Source organism: Aquila chrysaetos, chromosome 16 (genome assembly GCF_900496995.4).
Source record: "Aquila chrysaetos chrysaetos chromosome 16, bAquChr1.4, whole genome shotgun sequence".
Taxonomy (NCBI): Eukaryota; Metazoa; Chordata; class Aves; order Accipitriformes; family Accipitridae; genus Aquila; species Aquila chrysaetos.
Window position 1 is genome coordinate 28,042,550 of NC_044019.1, and position 25,796 is coordinate 28,068,345.

The 25,796-nt window shown below is 43.0% G+C and overlaps 1 protein-coding gene across 1 annotated transcript; it reads right to left on the minus strand.

The window, feature by feature from the left end:
- Window positions 1-13,737: 13,737 nt before the first annotated feature.
- Window positions 13,738-25,638, minus strand: LOC115352167 (acyl-CoA (8-3)-desaturase-like). Its single transcript, XM_030039895.2, has 12 exons — window positions 25,232-25,638; window positions 22,612-22,722; window positions 22,122-22,319; window positions 21,227-21,328; window positions 20,928-21,056; window positions 19,376-19,436; window positions 19,175-19,251; window positions 17,957-18,054; window positions 17,510-17,606; window positions 16,796-16,875; window positions 16,249-16,374; window positions 13,738-15,473 (listed from the first exon to the last, which is right to left on the minus strand). The coding sequence occupies exons 1-12, from the start codon at window positions 25,424-25,426 to the stop codon at window positions 15,422-15,424; spliced, it is 1,326 nt and encodes a 441-aa protein (XP_029895755.1). The 5' UTR covers window positions 25,427-25,638; the 3' UTR covers window positions 13,738-15,421.
- Between the last annotated feature and the right edge of the window lie 158 nt (window positions 25,639-25,796).

Consider the following 25,796-nt stretch of genomic DNA (forward strand, 5'->3'; position numbering starts at 1 on the left):
GTCCAGTCATTCAATCACCTCATTGTTCGACTAATTCATTCATAAGTCAACAACAGGTATGAAAAGATTTTGGGGTTGAGAATAACAACAACAACAACAACAACAATTGTTAACACCAAGTTTGGCTGTAGATAAGGAGTTCTAAAACTATGTTTAATGGTGCTGTTTACATAATTAACCTTATTTAAATATTAGTCTTGTAGAGCCAAAGTCTAAATTTCTCTGATGTTCAGAGAGGACCTGCTGTGCAGTAAAAAGGTAAGAGTTCTCAGTTGTAATAAATAGCAAAGAGAAGGCAATGCCATGTTTCCTATGAAGTCACATCAATTTTGCAGGTGACCCAGAAAAAAACTAAGCCCACATATATGAAATATTGCCCTACTTGTGATTTAGGATTCTCTTAATTCTTGTATTTTTTTTAAATCCAAAATTACTAGTCTCGGATGCTTTTGAGGAAGGTACAAGCAGTAGGCAGATACGGTATAGTCTGTCCTCATTAGGTTTCCATCCTATCCCTTTATAATGCAATAGTGAGTTAAATCCCGAATCACGAGTTTTCCACCTTCCCCCAAATTTTTATTTATGTTTATACATTTATTATGTTTATAACCACAAATATTGTCTACAACAATGCCAGTCCCTCCCTGAAACCTAACAAGTTCTAGGTCTCAACTATTTCTTGTGACAGTGAGTTTCACAGACAATTCACATATTGTGACTCAAAGAAAAGTGGTTGTTGTGATGAGCTCCCAGCTCTGAGGACGACTGAAGCTGCAGACTTGGGGAAGGACAGAAGGACGGGAAAGCCAAACTATGTTCTTGATCAAGGTACCTCAGCAGGGTGAGGTGAAATTACGGCTGCGTTCCCTGTCTCCCAAGCAGATGGTGTGCAGGAAGCCCAGGCAAAAGCTGATCAAAACAGAGATGATCTGATAGGCCTCTGCATCAGGAGAAAAGTACCATTTAATTTATACAGAATAACTTTATTTGGAAGAGTTTGTCCTTAAGGGACCCTGGAATAGAGTTTACAGGATATTTGTGCTATAAGTGATGATGAGGCTTCTCAGATTACAGTTATTTTTCTCAGCACACTTTGTGCGAGTCTCAGCCTGCAAACACAGTGGCAAACGTGAAGTCTTGGGTTTTTGTCTTCCTTGTGTTTCCCAGTGACTTAACAGCAGCCCAAAACCAGTTGGGCAGACAGCTGAAATCTCACATAGCAGAGACACCTGCCTTGCCCTCAGCCCCGCGTGGAGTGGGCAGTCTTTCTGGCTGACGCAGAACTGTTAATTATGCAATTCTAATTCTTTACATAATGTAGCATCTTGCAAATTAATCAGTCAAGCCCCAAACAACTGTTTAAAAGTTTCTGACATGTGGCAATGGTTGAACCACCCTAGGTAAAAGAGAATGTGACTATTGGTATTCATTAGAAGGCAGTGATAAAAGAATGGGAGGAATAATTTCTACTGTGCTGTCACATTGTGTTTTGTAACACTTTATCTTGCTCTAAATAAAAGTTAAGAGTGTCCGCACTAATGATGTGTTCATGTTCTAGCATGAAATATGTGTAGAGTCTTACATAAATCGTGTTCAGTACTTGAGGTGGTGGTAATAAAATACGCAGTAGTTGTTGCAAATTTCTGCCTATGTGGGTTTTTTTTATACACATGCAAAAAAAATTCAAGTTACTCCATAGCTGGCTGAAAGTACAAAAAAACGTTCCCATTGCCCTATATTCAGACTTGTAAATGCAGCAGCTACCTGAAAAGGAGTAGATAAAAATGCGGGTTTAGATTCTGGTCTACAAGGAGCTGGAGAATACAGGGCCAGGAACATATTGGAGTGAACAAATACGGGATGTCTCTGCCTATAGACACACAGTCAGTAATCATGACTTTCCCTGTTGACACACGCTGTGGGTGCCAATATCCACCAAACCACTGCTGTTACTTAGATGAATTAAGTTTGGGAATTCTAAGATAATTGTCCTCTATATTAACAGTGTGCATAGTATTCCATGTCTGAATATATTTAGCATCAGATCCTATCCAGAGGGTCCTGTAATGCCCATTGCTATTACATTAGATGAAAAAACCTCAAACAAGTCCTTTCCCAATCGGAAAGCAGAAGCTGCCTCTGTCTATACTATCCAGGTCGCCAAACAAATTTCAGAGTTGCATGGAAAAGCCCAGACAGTGAAAACGACAGATATACTCACCCAGAGAAACTATTGAGAAATCAGTTAGAGTGAATTTACATCACAGTCAGTGTTCTGCAACACCTACCCACACACAAGCCAAAATCCATGTCGTACGTATCTGGGAGCTAGTACACGTGCACAGAGCTATTCTACATCACTGCTTTTGTCTCCTTGCACAGGCACATGACATTGTTTTCCAGATTTCCAGAAAGCCAGTACGTGACTTCTGAACTGGTAGTTATTGCATCAACATTTTTATCCCGTATCACGTAAATGTTCGCAGTTTACGCTTAATCTGCTGGAGATAAACTGGCACAGCACAGAGCAGTCCAGAAAAAAAAATCTAGTACTAGGATACACTGAAGCATCTTGTTTCTAAGAAAATCTCTTGTTCCAGAGAAGTCCTCTAAGTTCTGAGTAATTTTGTCATACAGGATGCCACCTATGGTTCTTTTGACCACCTTTTCTACAAAACCTAAATTTTGCATGGAGCCTGTCACACGTGCTGTGAGAACACCTACTAAGTGAGGCTCCTGGGCAAGACTGGATGAAGAACATCTATTTTACGAGCTGTAGAGTCTCACCCAGAAGGGTGAGAACTTATATCTAAGACAGACAGACAGCTATGGCTTGTACATGTCTCCAGGGTTAGACGTCAACAGTACAGAGAGTTTGAGAAGCGTGACCGGGAAGGTAAGCATCTATAATTACGGCTGCACTTACCTATGTAGGCAGACCTGAATCCCTCTGCCCTGCCCTGGCTGGTCTGAAGCCATGCTGGAACAGCACCTTCTTTGTGGAGGGTTTGTGGATGTTCTGCCCTGAAGTGGCTCTGACCTCTAAACACGGCAAGAAAACTGAAATAGTTTAAATTATTTTCTCTCCGGCACAAAACTTAATTGGGAATCCATAATTCAGGACAAGGCTACACTCTGAAACATCTCCTCAATCTTTTCAAGAGACAATAACTTTTGCAGACAGCAAACTTTTGTTTTGAAGAAATGTATTGGAGGAAAAAAATAATCCAGTAATTATTTGCTTGGTAAGAACATTAAAAGATGCCATTTCAGTCAGGAGGAGAAAAGGACCAGGTTTTCCTTTTTTATTATATTTTGAATTAATGAGACACTACCCCGTATCTCAGATGGGGCTACTTTTCAGGAACATCATGTACTTTCAGAAATGGGAAGAGAAACCAAAAGCAAAACCAAGCTTTTTTTTGCAGGGCACAGAGTCAAGTTTGCAGTGGAGGCCCTCTTCTCTTCACTGCCTTGAGGGGTTTAGTCTGCTCAGATATTCAAAGTCGTGATTAACTTTGTTTCATTCCGTAATCCAGATACCAGTAGTAAGATAACACATGGGGTTTTTTTCCTCTGTGAAAGCAATCTTCATATCTTTTGCAAAAGAGAAAAAAAACACCTGTGAAATACTACCATTTAGGTGGGGGCAAACTTTGCTTTCACTCCTAGTTTTGGGTTGCATTTTATGGGTAAACAATAAAAAAACAAGATGGATGCCATTTTAATTATAATGAGGTGTAAAATTAGGTTCTGTAACATGCACTGTGAACCTTCTAAACTAAAACTCCCCTCAGAACAATAAGTTGCATTAAGACACTGAACTATATTACATAAATTTTTTGTACTTCTAAGTTACTAAAACCCCTACACAGAAGATGCTACAATGATGCACAATGAAGCTGTAAAACTTGACACGATTTGCTATTGCAATTCTGGTGTGACCTTCTCATACACACGTCACCTGTAAATACACACCCAATTTCATTTTAAAGAGGGTTGATATTAATCTCTTCCACAATCACCACGTACTTAATATTTGCATTTCATGTATCTCTTTTAACCTGTGATTCCTATGAAATATACCCTTCACATCCGCCAACTTCATGGAATTCAGAACCCCAGGGGCTCTTCTGTGGCTTCAAGGTCTAAATTCAGCTGGTCTAAAATTACAAATTCGAAATTTAACAGCTGTTAAAAAGCCCCTCTCTCAAGCACACGGGTAGCATTATATATTGTTACAAAGAAGAAATAAGACACAGCATGCTTTGAGCTAAAAATCTTAAATGCCTATAAGAAACTCATTTTGTTTTCCCACTGTCATATCTTTGGGGTTGGTTTTCTCAGACTAGTCAGCATTTTTATAGCCTTTTCTGTGCTCTGTGCAGAGCACCCACTGATTGCAGACACACTTCTGAATGCTCTGGCTATCTGAAATTGTCCATCCACAAAACTACAAAAAGTGACTATGCTTGGAAGTTTTTTGAGTAGATGACTTGTGCAACACCACTTAGGAACAACGTGGCAATAGCAAGGATTAAAACACCCACAGTGGTTCCACAGCCTACACACAGAGCACCTTTCTGTCCTTCCTGTGGGTCTTGGGCCACCGTCCAACTTCTGCAACACATGAGGGAGGGATCCTGCAACAACTTGCCTCCTGCACTATTCGACCATAATTCAATTCTCTGGCCTTCACCATCTGTCTCCCACACCGCTCTTCTTCAGACACATATTGGTGTATATTCTTAGCAGGACAACATATGCATTTTGACTCAGAGATGTGTATCAACCTTAAACTTCTACATCCCACCCTCTCCACAAGGAGGTCAGTCGTATTTTTCATTCATATGGCTGAAGAAGCTTTTGCTACTTGCTTTGATTTCTTTTGCAAAGTTTAATTTTCTTTGACACTTTAGCAATTCTTACTTGCACTTCCACAACCTTTTCCCTATTCTTTGCATTCCCAATCTACCTCATAGATAGTTCCTTATCAATCCAAAATGCTCTCCTGAGTTTGTTTCTCCCCTCCTTGCTAGGGACATAAGTCCCATAAAGTTTTTATACTCTAAGACTCCTCCATACTCATGTCAGAGCTCCTTACTCTCGCTGACTGTAATGATTACTTTCTTTCATTTTTCAAACTTTGCTCTTAAATAAAAGCAGCAAAGGCTCAAGTCCGGTGTAGCTAAGCTGGGGCACGTAGCTCTGATGTGGTGCACATATACTCCTAACTGCCAGTTCTTTTCTCTCTGGTGGCAGATCATAACTTTTAGCCACAAGCTACTCTATGACTTCAGACAAAAATGGAATGAGTTCTGGACCCATTTCTAGATACTCCATGGTACATGGCGTATGTGCAAGGGCAGAAGCCTAGCATGCTCAGGACCCAGGGACTCTAGACTGCGGCCGTACAAACTGCTTGGTATTTTTCTGTCGCATTTTTTTTGCTTTTAATGTTTTTGGTAAGAACTATCATTGTCTAATGAGGGAAATCGCCTATACCTCTCTCAAAACAAGGGAAGCATGCAGAAGTGCTTTCAGATGCAGGTGAGCAGTGTGTTTACACGCCAAAGAGGGCTGACATACAGCTCAGCACAGGTCAAGAGCTGCCTGCAAGAAGACTCCAGCTGGAGTTTGGTTCTAAGAACAAGAACGTGTGCCCTTCTTTGTTAAAAGTATAAGAATATTTAAGAGAAGGAATTGCCAATGTAGAGTGCTTTCATGTGATCCCTGCATGGCCTCACAGGTCTTCACGATCAAGCTAGGCTTGATAGTGGCTCATTTCAAGGGACAAAGGATACTCCAGATCTGTACGTGAATGTCTGGCTGATAAAGGAAAATGGTCAAGCAGCAGAAAAATGTTCAAGCATCACGCAAATACCTACAATCCTTGTAAGCAACCTTCTAAATCTCCAGTTTGGAGTTAATACATGGAAGTTACACCCCATTCCTGTCCTATTTCTAGAGTTCTTTGTGTTTGTCCCCAAGTTCTTGTTAGCTATAGCTCTTCCCTGTTGAGACAGTTTTTGGCAATGTCAAATTGATTATAGTTCTGGACATATCTCCAACAACTATGGTGAAATTCTCTTTAAATTTTGAAAACCATATGCCATCCTAACTCTGTGTGACACTTCCTCCTAGAATGAGTATGAGGAGCTTTTATATCTGGTCAGTCAAGTGTATTACTGGGCAGGCACTGTCTTGGCAATCTAGTGACCATGCTTCAGACCACCGGGTACTCCCTTTTGCAGGAGCAAGGTCTGTCTGATGTCAATCTATTTCCACTTTCTCCATCCGGGTTTCCCATAAATTATGTAGTCTCCTGGGGTAGCATGCCACATTCAGTAAACGTAACTGCGCAGACCTCTTCATCCCTGGAGAAACTAAGGCTTCATCGCTACCTGAAAATTTGAGGCAGCATGGAGTAGGTGTATGGCTTTTTAGATTCATATATGGGACATGTAGGTCTGTCTTATGACAAGAAGTTCAGCCACTATCCATTTTAATCAAGAAGGCATCGTGCTAGATCCCATTTTAACTCTGAGACTAGAACATCCATCTGTCAGGTAGTCAACTTCCCAAGTACGGTTAATTCTATAGCAAATGGTCTGAACCAGCATGAGTAAGAATTTTACCCCCCCCTAACATAGCCTTTGAGGACTGAGGCATTGCCAAGGCAATCCTGCTTTCCTCCCACATTGCAGAAAGTCCCAACTCCTTCTACTCCTGGGCCAGACCTCACCCTGGTTCTCTCTGACAAGTTCTTCATTGACAGGTACAACAGGCTGGAGTACACCATGGCTTCAGTTCCTCCAGCACAAAAATCTTGAACAAACTAAGACAGAAGAGAATCCCGATGAGTCCTATTGCTCTGGTATGACTTCGGCAATTTTGCAAATTCTCTCTTTTCTATTTTCAGAAAAAAAAAATTCCACACATTCTGCCTCTAGTCTTGCATCTGATGACAAAAGTTTAGGAATCTACCCCAGTCTGCCCCTGCCTTGACATGTTCTGCCTCACAGCAGTTATGGCTGGTGACTATCTTTGTTAAAGTGATGTTATTCTCTCAGAAGAAAAGTTTTCTTGAAGAATTAGAAGTTGTCTATGAGACATAGACTGTAACATGAATCAGCTGCTCTGAATGTCTGTTCTGGAATCTGAATTAGACTCCAGCAGGCCTTGTCCCCTTATTTATTCCTCTACTTTGGTAACTTTGGAATATTTGCTCAAGACGGAAATATTTGTAGCTTTCTAGTTTCAACTGAAGTCACATGTTTCTGATCTTCTTCTTGGATGAGGGGAGAAGAGGCAATAAAACAAAGAGAACCTCAAAATGACCAAGACATAACCTGAGCTCATTGGCAGCATCTTCATTCGCCTTTTCTTTTACTTGGGAAACATCCAGCATTTATTACTGCTTGTTCCTTTTTCATAATTTATTGTGAGATGATCCTGGAAAGGAATTCAGACTCACTTGTTAGGACATTTACATCTTTTCTTGCCAGAAGAAGTTATCATTCTATCTGGCTATGTATCTAAATTATTGTTTTAGAAGCACTCATGTTCATTCCAAAAGATCTATTATGCAGGAGGTGACCTAATTATGATAATACTGCCCACAGGACCGCCCTGATCTCTTTCTGAGTCAAAGCAAACAACAGCTACAGTTTACAAGGAATTATCTTCTAAAAAATTATTTTTGAATGTTGATATTTCCTTTAGTGGACAATCTATCACTGCTCCTGCTATATTGAACATTGGGCTAGTGAACCTTGGTATTAAGAATCTGCACCTTCTGTATAGCTTGAAACTGGTATTGATTCACATTTTGCTACTGAGTATTCCTTTATCACCAACAGATTGAAGTACTCTCTGCTATAAAGTTTCTCATTTTATGATCAAGTCACTGCCTCTTCTTTTATTGGGCTCAGGGAGCTCCAACAATTTTATTCTTCTACAATGAGGAACTTTCCTAAGGCTTTAGTTTTTCCTGCATCTCTGCCCTATATCCTCTTTAGCTCTTCAACAGTGGTTTTGTATTGCAGACACCACACCTGAATAAAATATCCTGATAGCAGATATATCCATGTAGAACGTAGGAACTCTATTCCTGTCCCTTTTTAGCTTTTGTATATACAGGTCTTTTTTTAGGCATTTCAGAAAGCAGCATTCAGCTGGGAGCTCATGTGCAACAGACAACATAGAACAACTTCCATGTCTTTTTCTGTTCTGTTCTCCTAATTACTTCAGAGAGAATTATGAAGGGCCAGAAAAGCAAAATGGATTAAATTTCTCAGCAGTGGCTGGTTCTCTTTGAATTGAGTTTAAGATACCCATTGAAATGGGTTTGTTCTTATTATTCTAGCTTTTAGTAGAAACAGAATTTTGTATTTCAGTAATGAGGCATGCAGACAAGATTCTGCATGGGGACTCTCCAAGTAGGCAGGGTCGCTTCATTTACCTCCATGTGCTTTTTGCCAGAGCCTGTGTCTGTCACTGAGGGCAAAATCTTGCTCCCTTTTCTGTGGCTTGAGCCAGTGTAAGGAAAGCAGCAGGTAATAAAATGAAACGAGGGAGGTCCTGACAAAAGTTTTCTCTACAAAGATAATTAAGCTTTGGAAGACATTGCCCAGAAAGCCTACAGGGTCTCTGGCCCTGCAAGTTTTCAGGACCCAACTGAGCAAAGCCCTAAGCAACCTTGCCCGAATTCAGTATTTACACTGTTTTGAGCATGAGGTCAGAATAGATGACCCTGATATGATAAATCATATATAAATATATGATGTCCCTTTCAACCCGAATGGTCCTATGATTCAGAGGTCCTGAAGCCCCGTTGTCTGCCCGGAAAGACACTGCCTTTGGCACCCATACAGGACTTATTTGCACTGTCCAGAGGTCACCTTCAGTAGCTGGAGGAGTTAGCAACATCTCCTATACACCAAGAAACGTAAATCAGTAAAAACAATCCTCTTCCCATAGAACTGAGTTCTGACAGTAATGGTCATCTAACCTTAGCACTTTAATACAAAGTGAGACATCTAATCTGAACTAGTTGTCTATGTTCTTCCTATTGAGCATGAAAAGCAGCAAGCATCTTCAGAGGCAATTCACAGCATTGATCTTAGATTTTTAATTAAAAGAGCATCTAGAACTGCCCCCTTTACCTCCAATGGCTGTAGAGGGAGCCAAAATGCTTCATTTTTAGATAGTTATAACCTTGAAGAGTTTAATCCTAACCTAAGCATAGAACAACTTTTACAACGTTCCCACAAGGCTGCTAGATTAGCCCTACATGATTCCACCTCCACTCTCCAAAGCCTGGGTAGAAAGGGGAAGAAGGAGATGGAAAAAAGACAGGCTTGGCAGTAGAGGTGGAACAGTAAGAAACCCGGCCTCTAGCAGACCCAGAAAGGAGCTCCAAAATGGAGGGAGCATCACAAAAAATATTCGGCTAAGAGCCTCCTGTTTTTACAGGGGAAGCATCAGTCTATGCTTCTGCTCACGTGCTCGGCTACCAAGTAGGTTTTTTGAGCACTGGACAAATTACAAATCTGCTTAAAGCCAGCTAGTGCTGTGTGAAGAACTTTTCTTTCTATTTTTAATGGCACAAACACTTGACCACCTTTTTATGCATTAATAGCAATAAGCTATCATTCAAGACATGGTGACCATGGTTCAGAGGATGCAGAGAGGTAGTTTCTTGGGGTGGATGACTCAGTGAAGAAATCTACTTGCAAACAAGCAAGGAAACTTAAATTTGTTCTAGAAAACTGAATTGCTCGTACACTCTTAGTAAGCATGCAGGACTGCCCCTCCAAAAAAATAAATAACAAGTGTATATATACATATATTAAAAAAAAAAAAAATCACCAAACTGACAAAAGCCCAAATGATTAGCTGCAAAAATCAAAAAGCCACGCTAGTACTTGTGACCACAGACAAAGTAGGCTACTATGGATCAGCCAGACCTTTGGAAATGGCCTAACAGCTTCCTCTATATTAGTGATTCCGCTTCACCTTTCTCTGCCTCTGGGGATCAAATGTTGTTTTGCATTCAACATGCGAGACATTTTCCAGTTTTCCCATCGCAACAAGACTTGAAAGACTTTGTCACTGACTGCCAAGCATCATGCGTTTGCTGCCATTGTATTGCAGAATCTGTGAAACAAAGCCTCCAGCAACCAAAATGGAAGGGCAATTTTCACCATGACCGAGTATGTCTCCACAGTATTCCTAGAACATCTAGTGGAGGTGTCAGACACACGTAAACTTGATGTTCTAAAGACTCTTTTGTCCTTAGACAAGCATTCCAGTCATTAAAATTGCACTCTTAGATGATATTTTATTTATTAGGGTATATTTTAAGCTATTTTTCCTAAAAAAAAAAGCATTGTATCACTTGATCCTCCAACTCTACAAAACTGCTGCTTCTCACAGAAGCAAACTATTTTGCCCAAAGGACACCATCATAATCAGCCTTTCATACAAGTACTCATCGGTGCATTAGTTTTTATTGCTGTTTCAAAACCTTCTTTGCAGAAATTCCTCACCATTTTCTGAACACTTAATATTAGTCTCTGTAGCAGATGTAAATTGCACAGAAACCACATTCATGCCAATGAACTCTCTTCCAGTGTAACACAAGCCTCTCCTCACCCATGAGTAGTGTTGCATTAATACATTAGTCTTCTACACCTGACCTGTTAAGAAATCTTTTTATATTCCTTATAAAAGAATCTATCTTGGGAAGCAACAAATCATCCTGTTTCCGAGTGGCTCAGCTGCATCCATTCTCTATCCTGTATGGACCTACAATCATCTTCATTTCTTCTTCTCCTCTAAAGATAGAGAAATTTCTGTAAACAACACAGTTTACCTCTTCAGGAATTCAGGATAATGGAAGCAAACACTTGCATGGGTTGGGCAAGGATTGCAAATCCAGATAATTCGTTACATTAACATGTCAAAATGAGTGGGTGTTGGGAAGGGGAAAGCTACAACAGTTTCCTCTTCCACCCTTAACTATTTTAACATCACCCTAACGTTTTTATAATTCCAGCTACTCCATTACTGAAAATGTTCCTCCCTGATCTGAAAAAAGTAATTTATTCTGGGCTGGAGCTACCTCTTTGCCCAACAATACTCTGCTTAACTAGATAATCTTCAAAGCCTTATGAACCTCAGACTGCAGTTTTTAAGACCCCATGGAAATGCCTGGTAAATTTGTTCTCATTTGAACATCTTTGGGGACTGTATCCTCTACTAACATCCAAATCCCATGGAGAGGCTGAAGACTACCAGGCTTCACCTTGGGTGTAAATGCTCTGTCTTCATCCCTAAACAGGCCTTGCTACAGTGCCAGGATTTTTTTAGCAATTATCCTATTCATTAAATCTCTCCTTACACCATGTAATTCACATACTTTGTTGCCTAACCTGCCACAACTGTGGCAGAAAAAGAGCATGTAAGTACAGGATATGTGAATGCAACACAAAACCTCAGAACTACCATCTTAGTGGTCACATGGCTTTGAACAATTACCGACAGCATAAGATTAATTACTCTCCCCCACCTCATGATCAGATCCACTGGAGAGATCTTCAGAGAGAATGCATTTTTATGTTTATTAAATCTGTACTAGATATTTAGCATACCTTTCATTTCCTAGTGTTTAGAATGAACTAAAATAAAGACCCAAAAGCAAAAGGCCCCAGAAGCTACTCCTGCTTACGGGCAAAGGTTATTTTAACACAGTCTTACCTATTACAGAGGGTGAGATGGGGATATAATGGTTGGTTAGTGAGTTTTAGGAGTTCCATTCTCACATCAGCCAAAAGTTGCTTTGAGCTGTGCATTAATTTAATATTTACTTCCTTTAAGTGAACAGAAAAGTAGGATAATAGCAAGACCGGAGCCTTTAAACACTCACCAGTGAGGACGGAAGTCCTACTTCATTTCTGATGCCTGACTGCCATGCTGTGGCTATTTCACAATGTTCAGGTTCTGTCTTTTAAGGCTGAACTGTTCAGGTTCCATGTTTTAAGCCAAAGGACTTCCACTACATGACAAATCTGGGGCTGGTGGTGGTGTTCCAAAAAGGTGTATCCCAATGCATGTTCGGGGAACCTGAAAGGGGTTTTGGATTTGCATTTGAAAATTGTAAAATTTCAATATTAGGTGCCTCAGAGTAATGTCACTGTGGACTCTAAACAGCCCAGAGTAATCTCAGAAACAGAAGAAGTTGTGATACAGCTTATTTCTCCTCCTGAGCTGTCATACACCTGGAGAACTTCTAGCAAACTCAACATATGCAGATCTGCTTATGTTGATTCAGGTCCCCTTTCGGTCTTACCCTTTAGGACTGTGAATCAGTTCATCACGTTATTTTTCCTGGTTAGTCAGGCAATTGGTTTATTGTATTGTGGATGGTTCCTCCTTACTGTGGCAGAGAAAACACAACAAGCGTCTCCAAGGCCTTAGGCACTAAGGTGGAACTTAGACACATTATTCTCTTCAAAACTGTTAACGCCTAGATCATCCTAGCCCTGGGGGTAGCTTAAATTCATTTGAATTCTCAAAATTAAACATCCAGATAATTAATGTTCTGACTCTCGGCATTCAGAAAAAAGCCACTTGCTGGGAAACACCAAGCGCTTCAACATTGCTGAACACTTAACGGCCCACTTGACCCACAAGCAGCATTTCTTCTACTTACCTCGCTTGTCACAATCCATTTCAAAGCTTCATGAACTGAGCTGAAGTCTAGCTGTCTTCCTTCAAAACATGTCGCAGGTACTCGCACTTTTATGAAGTATCTCCGTGATTAGAGCACTAGCATCCAGCAACCAGAGCAGCTTAGGCTCAGTTCCCTCTTTTGTCAGAGACAATTGAAAATTTGTCCTGACAAAAGAGGAAAAGTACCCTCCTTGCCTGTTGAAACCATTCTACTTGCACGTGTGAATTAAAGGCTCACTGGGCCACAGAAAGAGAGCAGGAATGAACTTTATTCTCGAACCTGGCAATTAAGGCCAGAACATGAGATGGAAGCATTCTTGCTACCAGGACAGTCTGCCCACTTTTATCCGATGGACAAAATTCCGAGTTGTGAAGCTTGAGTTAGGGAGACGGAATGCCTCTAGAGGATTTTTGAAGACTTCCTTGCCTTCAGTGTTTTATCTTGTCTAGCTTAGGCAGCTCCCCACTTGTCCAGCTTTCTCTGTACGTATGAAGAGCCTAACCCGGGGGATTCCATTACGGAGCTGAGATGTTAAACAGCTCTCCTGACTAGCCTAACAAGACTTCTCTCCCTTTGTGGCTGAGGGTCAACACTCCAAGGTCAGAGGAAACTTTTGGCAGTGCCACTGAAGTTTCATCCAAGAGCCGATAGCCTGTTGAATCTAAGTCCTTACAGAGCAGCTCTTGATTTCATAAAACATGTGTACCTTGCTACATATAAAGTAATGCAACTTCCAGAAGTCAGGGGTAGTTAATTTTTTCCTTTCCTCCTCATTCTGGAGGAAGAACTGGTGTTTGGTTTTGTTTTGGTAGGATTCATTTTGGTTTAATTGTTTATACTGCATACTTCACACAAGTGAAAAAGGACAGACCTGATTCCCTTCCTCCAAAATACAAATGCTGACGTTTATGATGGTTCTCTGTGGACAAGTATTTGTTCCACATTTTAGAGAGTGCAGACTCTTGTGCAGACATATTTTACTCTGGTGACAGCAATAGTTGGTAAGATAAGGAATTTTATTATTAGACTTTCCCCCACCAACAGTTCTAAATAATAAGAGGGAAAGAAAAGGAGCAGGAAAAATCAAGGTGAAAGAGTAACTACGGCCCATTTCCTTTATGGTCTTTATCAACAGGTATCAATGATTCAATGATTATTTTATTATTTCCATTACAATTTTATTCTGTGCTTAACAACACTATTGGCCTGGGCAGATGTATTTCTTCCATTCCACTGCAAGCCATCCACCTTTTGAACATTAATCAGAAAAAGCACCGTATCTTCCTCAAAATCAACCCACCCCTCTGGAGACTAAGCCACCTGTCACTGAGGTAACAGGGTGATGGAGCCATCCTCATTAGTGCTATGCCACGTGCTATATCCTAGTTTGGCATCTGTAACATTGGTGTAGTAAATGAAAAGACACCAGGAAATGCAGTAAGGCTAATTAATATTCCAATAAATCACACAGTACATGCCCTCTTGGGGTGTGTTTTGAAGGCACATCATCTACCAGAGAAAGACCAGCAATGTATTGGTTGACGTGTGCCTACAGGTATGCAGCCCGCTGACTTCTGCCGATTGAAAAGTTAAATGCATTTAAACAGTACCCCAACCCCTAACACTTTTACACCTTCATTAAATTTGGCTGCAGCTCAGACAGGAACACCTCCAGCTCCACGGGCCAGAAGTCATGAGTTTTCTCCACTTAACAAATCACTCAGAAAAGAGTGAAGCTTCAGGTGACCACAGACCAATTACCCTTTTGCTTCCTTAGTCACCTTTGTAGGGAACCCGAGTATGGACGTGCCGTATTTCTGTCCCTTCTGACTTTCAGTAACAGGTTCAGTAACCCTCAGAAGTACGGCACTGTGGAAACCACTTTTAGAGACTCCATGGGAGGTTACCAATCGGCAAATCACCCAGAGGCTTTCACCATCGAAAAGATGTGGAGGGCAGCATTCCCACAGAATACGGCATGCCGAGCTCTCACATCTACGTGCCTGCGGAATAACCTCCACTTTCCTGTTTCTCTACCTCAGTTAGGGCTCTAATTAGATCTTTTTCCTCATGCTTATTCCTTCAGAACTGCTGCCTGCACCTTCTCCACCTCATCCACATACATACAAGTTGGTTTGGGCTCTCAGACGTTCCCCACTGCCCCTTGGTTTGGGCACTTCTATTGCCATTGTTAATTACACATAGGTATTTGAAAATACTGTACCTACGCAATTCCTTATTGCTTCCACATTTTAATAACTCCTGTGTTCTTTTGAGTTCATACTGTCTCAACTTTCTTGCTACATTCATAATGAGAGCCACCTCACAAAAGCCTATGTTAGACAAGAGACTTCCCTCCTACATACTCAGCAAATGAAGTATCAGCAGACAGAAAAGAACCTTTTCCCAGTCCCAAAGCTGCCTCCAGCTTGGTGGAACATAACCTCCTCCATTCAGCTTTTCCACATAACTCAGCACCAAAGAGGAATGAAAGAAGCACAAGAAGAATTAAGAACACATCTTTTAAACAATCATATTAATCACATTCATCAGTGGAATAAAGCTGAGCCACCTCCCCACCTCTGGCTTAGCCAGCTCTCTCTCCTCTGCGCAGTATCTTCATGGTGACCACCACAGGAGGCAACAAAGGTGGGGAATTCCTCTGTAAGGATCCACTGCTGCTTATTTATGTAGATAGGCATCCAGCCAGAGCTCCCCTGAATCTTTCAAAGAGCTGCCAAGAGAGAACCACATTTCCTTAGAAACAAGGTAATGAAATACAGCATCCAGGGAACAGACCATTGTGAGAATTCCCATCTATAGATTAAGCAAAGGAGATCACAGAATGTTTTGGGTTGGAAGGGACCTTTAAAGGTCATCTAGTGCAACCCTCCCGCAATGAGCAGGGACAAATTCAACTAGATCAGGTTGCTCAGAGATCTTCAGAGGCAAGGCAATGTAGACTACAGCTCCTTGGAAACATGAAGAACCACCAAACCAGTGTGGCTACATCAAAGAAAGACTGGAATGTTAAAGGAAACAACTTAATTAGAATGAAAACAAAAGGAGCAAGCATGGCAGAAGACAGCCATACGACTTTTCAATGGAATAAGAAATATCTGGGGGGCAAGGAGGGGAGGAAAGGAAGAAAAAAGAAAGAATGAATGATGGTTCAAATTCATCTTTATGAAAACACCTCTTTCCCTGGAGCATACTTGGAGACAGAGGTGCCAGACCTGGCATCCTACTGACCTCTGTCTCTTCAGAGCTGAAGAAAAGGAGCTCTCCATTAGGTCGTTCCTACTGACACCTTCCGTCTGCTGCTACTGAAACCAGCGCCATGGCTGAAGTTTTCCAATCCCCTTCATAGTCATCTATACTATCTACAGCTATTCACAGAACTTCTGTGATCCACGCTGGCTGCCCCTCCCCTTCCCACATCCCTCACCTGTTCACTCCGTAATATTGAAAAACCTTTCACTTAGGGAATGCGGCGGGTTGATACCTACTGCACTATGTCCGCAAAGGCGGTGAGCAATGGCTTGCACTGGTACTCAATACCATGTTTGGCACACAGGGACTTCACCAAAGGGGCCACCTTCCAGTAGTTGTGTCGAGGCATTGTCGGAAAAAGGCTGTGGGAAAAGAATATGGTGATTCAATGGCATCCATCATGACCCCACAGAATTTCTGCCCCTCTTCTGTGACTAAGCTTAGGAGTGCCTCAACCTCCCCTTGTGCCCATAGCCATTAGAGCTCTGTAGCGGTCCCTCTCGTGTCACTTTTGTCAGTATCTGTAAAACCAGGAGGCTGGCAATTCTCATTCCTGTGCCATGCTACTCATATCTGAAGTGGTGTTGGTGCCCCCCAGTGCTCCAAAAAGTTTCTTGGAGTTCCCACTCCATCCCCATGTAAAGAACACAAAATTTACCCACATTATCTTCTGTTCTTGTATTAGCTGATAGAGAGACAGGGACCTCATAGGCTCTTCAGACCTCGTGTAACTAGCACACTCCTTGAAATTCCCTCACATCCCCAACCCATGCTTCAACTCACTGGTGCTCGATTTGGAAGTTCAGATGTCCACTAAACCAGTCATTGAATAAGGACTGATGAACATTACAGGTTGCCTGGAGCTGAATAAAAAAAAGCAAAAAACAGTAACATTTAAGTTTTGCTTTAGGAATGCCTCTTCTCTTACATGTGCCAAACACAACAGTAAGCAGGTACAAGTTCCTTATCATCTCACGCCTTCTGGCTGAATACAGCAGCTCCAAGAGCTATCTCCAATCAACACGAGATGGCCATGCTGAGATATACGATTCTTAGGGGCATAATTTAGGAAAACAGACTTGACTTCCCCAGTGAGATAAGCCATAACAACTATGACTTTTACCTCCCTCACTTAAAAAACTGTGTAATGGCTTCAGAACTAAAATAAGACAGAGCACACAAGAGAGATGTGCATCCTTCATGCACAGAAAGCTATCTATCTGAAGAGCACTTACAATGCTCTAATTATTAGATGCAGATGCTCTGCATCTCTAATTATTTTCATTGAGGCATCTGTGCTCAGCATTTGAAGCCTTCATGCCACTTCTGCACCTTCTTTCTTTGCACTAATCACTCGCTTCACACAGTGAGGACAAGCTGCTTATGTTTTCCTCTCTTGGTTCCCATCACTTCTGCGATCAGCTCTCTTGGGCATTATGCACCCAGAACTGTAACTTCTCACCTCAAAGTCACAGGTCTCTGGAAAGAAGATCTTACCTGGGTAGAGAACCAGTCCACATTCTTATCATAATCAATGTGCATCGGGATGTGATTCATTTGTGTAATCCAGACAAACCAGTTACTTTCTATAAACCTGTGCATACAAACACACACAAAACCATTACTGGTCTCACACCTATGCCGTAACAAGTCAGTACAAAACACTCGTACACATACAAGCTAGTTGTTGCTTGATAAAACGAACATCAGGAACCCCAAACGTCTGGTCAGCAGACCAGACCTACACACACCTTCTACCTTCTACACAGACACTTTCTACCTTCTAAAGACACATGCCTGACCGACAACAACCTCTGTCCGGCTGAAAGGCATAAAGAGACAGAAGAATAGGGAGCCGATAAGAAAGATAACCAGGAGGCTGAAGAAAAGCCAACACAAAGGAACTGAGTAAAGAAAATGCAGGAATTATAAGTTGAATGATACCTGACTAACAGATGAAGCCCCAGGATACCCTTCACCCCCAGTAAGGGCAAGTAGGTGAGAAAGAATCGGATGTAGAAGGTCATCATCCAGGCCAGGTCCTGTAGTATAGGGAACAGATAAAACTTCATTAACAGGAAAAATTACTGGCTTCTGAATTTACCATCCACTCTACGTGGCACTCCCTTTAAAACCTCCCACAATATCTTCTACTGATAGATTTTTCCTCCCCAGCCCCATCACAAAGCAATCTGACACACAGCCACTCCCCAGCCATTCCTGTGCTCCGGAGCCCAGCACAGGGCAAACACTAGAGAGGACATGCTCTAAAGCATCACGCTTTCCTCTGGATCTAAAGAGGAAGAAAGAAGTGAGAAAAGCCAATTAAAAGAATAAAGAGCTCTGGTTTACCTCCATGTCATCCTTTTTTGTTCCTCTTCACATTTCTTGCAAACTCTGATTTCCCTCATGTTCATTTTCTCCTGACTGTCCCATCGCCCAGGCAAGAATAAACCAGCCAAGATGTCTTGTCTCTAACCCCTACATCTCAGAGAAGAGCCATCTTTTTTCTATATTTTTTCTAAAGTCTCTAAATGCCATGTTATTTCTCAAGGTCCTAGAACTTCCCCTAATAAACTACCTTCCTAACAACTCTGAAAGTCTACTACACATTCCTTATTCCACTTCACACCGAACTGTGAGGATTCAGTTTTAGGCTACTTGAAAGCTACTTGATTTTTATATATCATTTTTCAAAATGGAGGCGCACTGAATACTCCTCCGACCCTTCCTGATTTCTGCTACTTTTCCCCTTTTTCTGTGCCTGTCAGTTTTTATTGTATTGGTTTGGAAAAACAAAAAAGAGTGGTCAGAATGACCGCTTCTACCTTAAACTAGACTCTCATGCTACCTGAAGGACAAGTTCTGTATGAACATCAACTCTGCAGAAGAAGGAATGCTTCCAGACACTCACACCCCCCGGACTGAGCCAGAACAGCAGAGAACATCTTTTGTTACCCAACTGTGAATGGATCTTTCACAAAGCAGAAGGGCTCTGTGGAAGTTACCCTCTCTCCCCCAGCAAACATTATTGCTCAGATCATATATGCACACCCCTTGCCACACAGATACAGGGCTCAGAGTTCCTCCCAGTAATTTCTTCACAGAAATGTATCTGTAAAACAAGGAGAAGTCACCACTGGCGACGTGGAGCCAACTTACCACCCACTGTTTCCGCTGTACCACAAAGTAGAATATGTACCACTGGAAGTAAAGAGGCACCAGAGCTGGAGGACCAACTAGAGTGGGGAAACAGATTGCAGAGACATTAACTGTGCCCTTTTATCCCAGGGAGATGGACTGGAAAAGGAAGGGGTTGAGCGAATGCTGTCCATAGAACTGCAAAAGGGTAGGGTTACTCACTGAAGAAGAAGTACTTGTGCTGGTGGTTATAAGGCATGAATTTCTTCTTTTGTACACCAAGCTGTTAAAATAAGCAAATTACTCAGGCCGTGAAGACAGCTAAAGACATCTGTACATACAGTCCAACATATGCTTTCGAAAAAATGCATACTTAGATACCTCCTAACCTTTGAAAGAGATGCCCTATCAAACCATGCCAGCATCCACATGCCATTGGCTTCATCATCCCCTGGAACTTCAGTCTGTGACTGCTATGGGAAGTCTTCGTCCCTGCCTTGGATGCAGAAGAGGCTGGGTATTCCCCTGCACCACAGACAGTGACGTGCTCTGGAAGCTCTTTCCCTACAGAGGGCACAGTTGCCTAACAACACTTAAACCGAAAACCACATGAGGCGCTGAGAACAGTTTGCTGCCAATATACAGCTTCAGAAAAAAAGAAAAACCTATGATACTATCAATAAAGATCACAGCACGTAGAACTCCCACCTACTTGCAATTAGTCTCCAAAGCAGAGAAATGAGCATCTAGACATTAAACTGTGTGCACAGGAACAGGGCTGAATAGGTTATCCTCCCTCTGAGCCTGCTAATTTTTCACTGTATAAACATAACAGAACATGTCACTGACTTCCTTGAGGAACTCCATTATAACCCTGTATATGTCCAAACTAATTCCAAACAGCAGCCCTCCCTTAATTTCAATGCAAATTGGAACATTTAAGCCAGGTGACACTATGAATTTATGTAACTATTTTTTTTAAGGACCAGCAAATGCTAAAGCCATTCAATTAACTTCAGAGTTGTACCAGAAATAGAGTGGGACTCCAGATGGGACCCAGTCTGACACCCACTGTCAGACTGAGACCACTGAACTATCTTCTTTCATCAGTAATTGTAAACGTTCCAGAGTCCTTGCTTGTCATCCACTACTTCGTTTCCCAAAACGCTACAATTAGTCCAAGCTGATCTTGGTAAAGAGAACAACTTGCAATCTTATCTTCATACAACTGCAAGTCTCTCATCAGAGAAATATGAACTTGTAATCGTGACAAATATTTCATTCTTATTTTAAAACACAGCAAAAATAACTTCTATTGAAATTTTAAGAACATAAAAATCTCAGAAATACTGAAGTATTACCAAGGAATATTAGGGACAAGTGTAAGACAAAAATAGCACTATATAAAATAGCAGGTCAACTCAAATAATTTTCTGGGTGTACTTCTCGTTTTACAGAAGCAGTTTGGGTGGTTTTTTTTAAAACCTTCAGAGTAAATTTGGAAAATTCCAACCCACAGCAAGATTGTATTAGGGCAAAAACCATAAAAAAAAACCATTTGCAACATTAAGTATATGGAAGCTAGTGATGCATCAGGATCTTTTTTCTTCTTGTTTTTCAAAGGCTATTAATGCCAAGCTGCACCTTCTCCAAATTTCCAAAATAGTGAGACAGCTCATTGACCAAACCAACTGGTCACTAGTCTCCAAGCTCCCTGAAGCTTTCCAAATTTGAATCCTAATGCTGTAACCTCCCAGCCTTCATCAGGTCTCACCTCTACAGAGAGTGTTCTTCCCAGAGCAAAAAATGAGGGGTGCATGTTAACGTCAGGGTCCTTTTGGAAGCAGTTGGGTTTAGCGTGGTGTTGGAAGTGGAGGTGATTCCACCAGCTGGCTGGTGCTCCCTGCAAGAAGGGATGAGAAGAGAGTGCTGTAAAGAAGTTGTACCTTCTGCCCTTCGTCCTCCCTCCCCAGTAGTTCCTTGCATTTGCTTTCTTCTTATACTGAGATTGGTTTTGACTGCAGAGCTTCCCAGGCAAGGGTCTAGCAGTCCCTCTCAGCACTGAATGCCCACCTTCAGATGGCCGATCACAAACTTGTGCACCCAGTGGTTCCATCTGGACTTGCTAAAGACGGAAAGGTGTCCAAAATCATGCTGGAGCCAGCCAGCCTGGGTCTGGAATTAAAAAAAGAACAAACAGTGCTGCTGGGGAAAAAGAAGAGTCAAGAGGCTCTGCATCGGAAAAGGGCTTTCTCTTCTCCCGCTCCCACGCTCCTCACAACATAACCCTGGATAGCAAGAGCATTTCCACTACTAAAACCCAGTCCAAACACTTCTGTTTTGCTATATACTACTGCAGTCCAGACTTTGCCTAATGACTTTTAGTCCCAGGTAGTTGTTTTCATGAGGAAGGAAAAAATCGTGGGGGGGGGGGGGGGAAGTCATGGAGCTCAGAAACAGCATTTATTCTCTTACAAAACCGCACTGAAATCAGCAACAAAGTCTCCTTTAAGGAGCAGCTTGCTGCTGCCTCCTCCGAGTACTTGTAATTCCAAGGGGATCAGCTGGCCACAGGAGAAATAGCTGGGGCTTTGAAAGCTGCTCTGCCCTCTCCTCTAACTCGCTGCAAGTTCCCATGGGAACACGGTGGCTTGGCCCCTGCACAGTGCCTTGGAGTTCTGGCACAAGGGACCTCAGAAGCGTAGCATGGCTTTCATTGCATGAAGAAGGCTGGGAATAAGGAGGGCTTTGAGGAACGACAGGAAGGAAAAAGCAGGGCAAAGCCTGCTCTACCAAAGCAGCGTGCCGTGGCAGTGTAATTTTGCCCCTTTGGTGGGACCCAGGGAGAAGCGGGAATTTGGGAAGTCCACGAAGACAAGATTTCTCCTGTGCTTATGGCAATGAGCACCTAAGTCTCAAAGGGTTGGCTTTTGGTGTTTCTGGGGCTTCTTTTCACCTAGCTGCTTACCTGGACAGTGCCTAGAAGCACTGCAGAGAAGAGGAAAGGCACTGTGGATGCTCCAAAATACCAGATGGTGAGCCAGGCTGCAACATCCAACACCAAGATGTGACAGAGATACAGGATGAAAAAGGTGCGGTTGGGGTTGAGAAGCCCCATCTTCTCGACGGTTGCACGGAGTTCACGGAAATCTTCTACCAGCTTTTTCTGTGGGGAGACCCAAGAGTATCTGCTGGTCTGAAAATGCCTCAGGAACCCGAAGGGGAGCTCAGTTTCCCCTCTCAAGGAGCTACTGTGGCAATGGGAAAAAGCTGAGGGTCACCTGGAGGCAAACCTTCCCTAAGACTACTAATAATGACATGAAGTCAAGGGGAAGCTTCAGACCAACACAGAGATTCCAGGAGATACTATCATTTTATGTACAGGGAATTCTGGCTGCCAGTAAGAGGAGCTGAATAGCACAATTTCAACCCGAATAGCAAGTTTTTAAGATACTTACATTCTTGCTGGGCTCAAAGCTGGGTTGATCTGGTGCCAGTTCCCCAATCAAGAGTGGGCGCATGTACTTTCTTACTAGTGTCTTGTCAAGATGAAATGCTATGAAAGGATCCTGAAATACAGGTATAGGAACAGGATGAAGAAAAACGATTGTTCAGGTGGCAGCAAAAGAAATGTATTTCATGATATCCTGGACTCAGCAGAAAGCAACCCTACTAATGGAGCTGGCTGAACCAGATCTTACTGCCACAAATCTTACTGCTTTCTTCACACCGCAAATGATCATCTGAAGCTGAATTCTCTGTATTGTTTCCTATCTGGATGCTGTTAAGTGCAGGTCACCAAGAAATATGGGCTCACTCCCCTCTTACTTCTGAATCTGAAAATTTCATACCCCGTTGAACCTCAAGATATATCATCTCAACCACATATTCCTCTGTCTATATTTTGTCTTTACCTTCCATCTTATTTTTCCTCAGGCCCCATATCCTGAAATGAAAGTCTGACTGGGAAGGAGGGCAAGATATTAGCACAAAAACTGAATCAGCTAGCTGAACTGGGAAAAATAATGGGACAAGCAGGACACAGACAGGTGATGGCAGCTTCTGGTGACCCACCCCAATCTCTCAAAAGCCCCACGTTGTTCCAAACGTGCTTCCTTGGCAATCCCCGATGCCCACCCTGCCACATCTTCCTAGAATAGTTTTGTTTTCTTGCTACCGGCCTCCTGTTCCCCATGTGGTTCCCCTCCATGTTTCTGAAGAGTCCCACAAAAAAAGCCTTTTTTCATCCTTACCATTCAAAAGATCCCTGTTAGGGAAATCGGTTACTTTTCTCATTTAAATGTAATGTCTATCTCCATGGTAACCAGGCAGCAAGGTGAAAAAAATCACTAGTGGTTATTACCACTATAGATTCTACCACTATATTTAGATTACAAATCCCCTGAGCACACACAGCAGTTTTGACATCTACTTCCTACTGAAGATCTCCCATTTATCTCCTTTTGCATATTTCTCCCTCCATGTCCACATCAGTGTATATTTTCCAATCTCCCTCAGCCTAAGGCTCTTTTTTCGTTTCTGAGACAATATTTGCCCACTGCACGTCAGTTTGGAAGCTTCCTGCACCATAAACTGTTCAGCACTATAATTACTAGCTCATCATTGTATGCTTTCAAAATAAATGGTCCTTTTAAAAGATGTCTAGTCAAGAAAGGGGTTAAAAAACCAGCTGATGTTGCCAGCTCTGGGTCAGCCCTGTTGTACTACAGATGTAGCATCCCTGATGGAGTACTCTGTGCTCAGGCTTATGTGAATAAAGGAGGGAAAGAGAAGAGGAGAATGTACATTTGCATTTTCTCATTGGAAGACGAAAAAAAATGGGGAGGAGTATCTGGGCAGATCAGAGTAGGATGGTACCACACGTTTAGACCAATCCTTTCCACGGAGGCTGTAAAACCTGGCAGTGCAATCCTAATGGGAGGTTAAAGGACCGCTGATTCCAACTTCTAGAAAGCAGAACACTCCAGTGGCATTCAGCAAACTAAAAGTGTTCTTTCCTGACCTTTCCCTTTTTTTTTTCCTGTTTTTGAGGAGCCTGATTCTTTTCATTTCCAGGACAAAACTATTAAAAAAATCGGAATTTACTTGGCTCGGGTTCCTGAGCAGTCAGCAGTTCAATTGCACCCAGCAGTGACACAGACAACGCCTAAAGAATGCAGCTGGCTGCAATCTGACCATCTAACCGTGTTCAGCTCTATGTGCCGCCCGCTCTGACCGACTCATTTCTGATCGCGCAACAGCAACGGGGCTTCACAAATGCACGTGCGCATCCTGACCTCATGAAGTATGTGCAAATTCACGTATAATTTAAAGCTGAAGATAATATGCATATGATGAAGTGAAGGAAAGCACTAGATCTCAAGGTTCATCCTTTCTGCTCAGGGACAAAACTGGGCTGAAACATGGTCCGTCAAAAACACTCCTGAGGGTAGCTTCAACATCCCACATCTGCCCTTGGGTCTAAATACTTCCTTTTGGAGAAACGCATTTTCTTTTGTGAAAGACATAACTAGGCGAAGGAAGGCAATAACACTGACAAAATTACCCCACACCCTGCGCTGCCAATTCGAACAACGTTGACTCCGCTTTGCGATGGTCACTGGCACTCAGGCACGGGTGGTATTTTTTTTTAAAGGACTGAAATACGACTTTCAGTACTATTTTACACCAGCGCCATCTCCTGAAAACACCGCCCTGGGTTTTTAAAGTTAAAGGAGGCTGAAGGCATTCGTGTACTTGCAAAAAAAAAAAAAAAAAAATAATAAGTCTAGCCCCGCACACCCCGGTGTCCCTGTGAATAGCTCGGGTGTTTCTCTTCAGACCTGGCCTGTGGCTAGACGTGGATCAAACCCGGGGTGTTCTTATTTACCGCATTTGTGCAAAAACGGCTGGGTTCCCCCCCCAGGATTTATGCCCCGTTGCGGACACCCATTTTTGGTAGCATTCGTTATTATTTTTGTTGTACTGCCCACGCCCCGAGCATCCCTCTTCCAGCCCTCCCGGCGATGCCCAGCAAGAGCCGGGGACGGACCCCCCGCGGCCCCCGCCGCCCCTCACCGTGGCGTCCTGCCCGGCGTAGTGGCTGATGACCCGGGCCCCCCCCGGGTGCCTCCGGTAGAAGTGACTGATGTCGTACACCTTCCTCTCGATCACCAACCACCGCTCCTGCGGCGGCGGACCCCCCCCGTTCCGCTGCCCGATCTCCTCCCAGGTAAAGAACCGAAGCCCCCGGCCGGGCTCCGGGTCCTCCATGGTGCGGGTCGGCTCCGTTCGGTCGGGCTCGGCTCCGTTCGGTCGGGCCCGGCTCCGTTCGGTCGCGCTTGGCTGGGCTCGCTTACGGTTCGGTTCGGCTCCACTCGGTTGGGCTCGGCTCGCTTCGGTTCGATTCGGCTCGCTTCGGTTCGACTCGGCGCCGGCCGAACCCTCCCCGCCAGCACCGAATCCCCCCTCCCCGCTCCCTCCCAACCTCCTCTTGTAAACGGGACCGCTTGCCCGCCTCCCGTTGGCTCCCCGAGCCCTCAAGCCCCGCCTCCCCTCGATTCCCCCAAGCCCATTGGGTCCCGCTCGCCTTGCGCCCGCCCCTTCGGGGGAACGCGCGATGGCCGGGCGGGGAGCGCGGGCG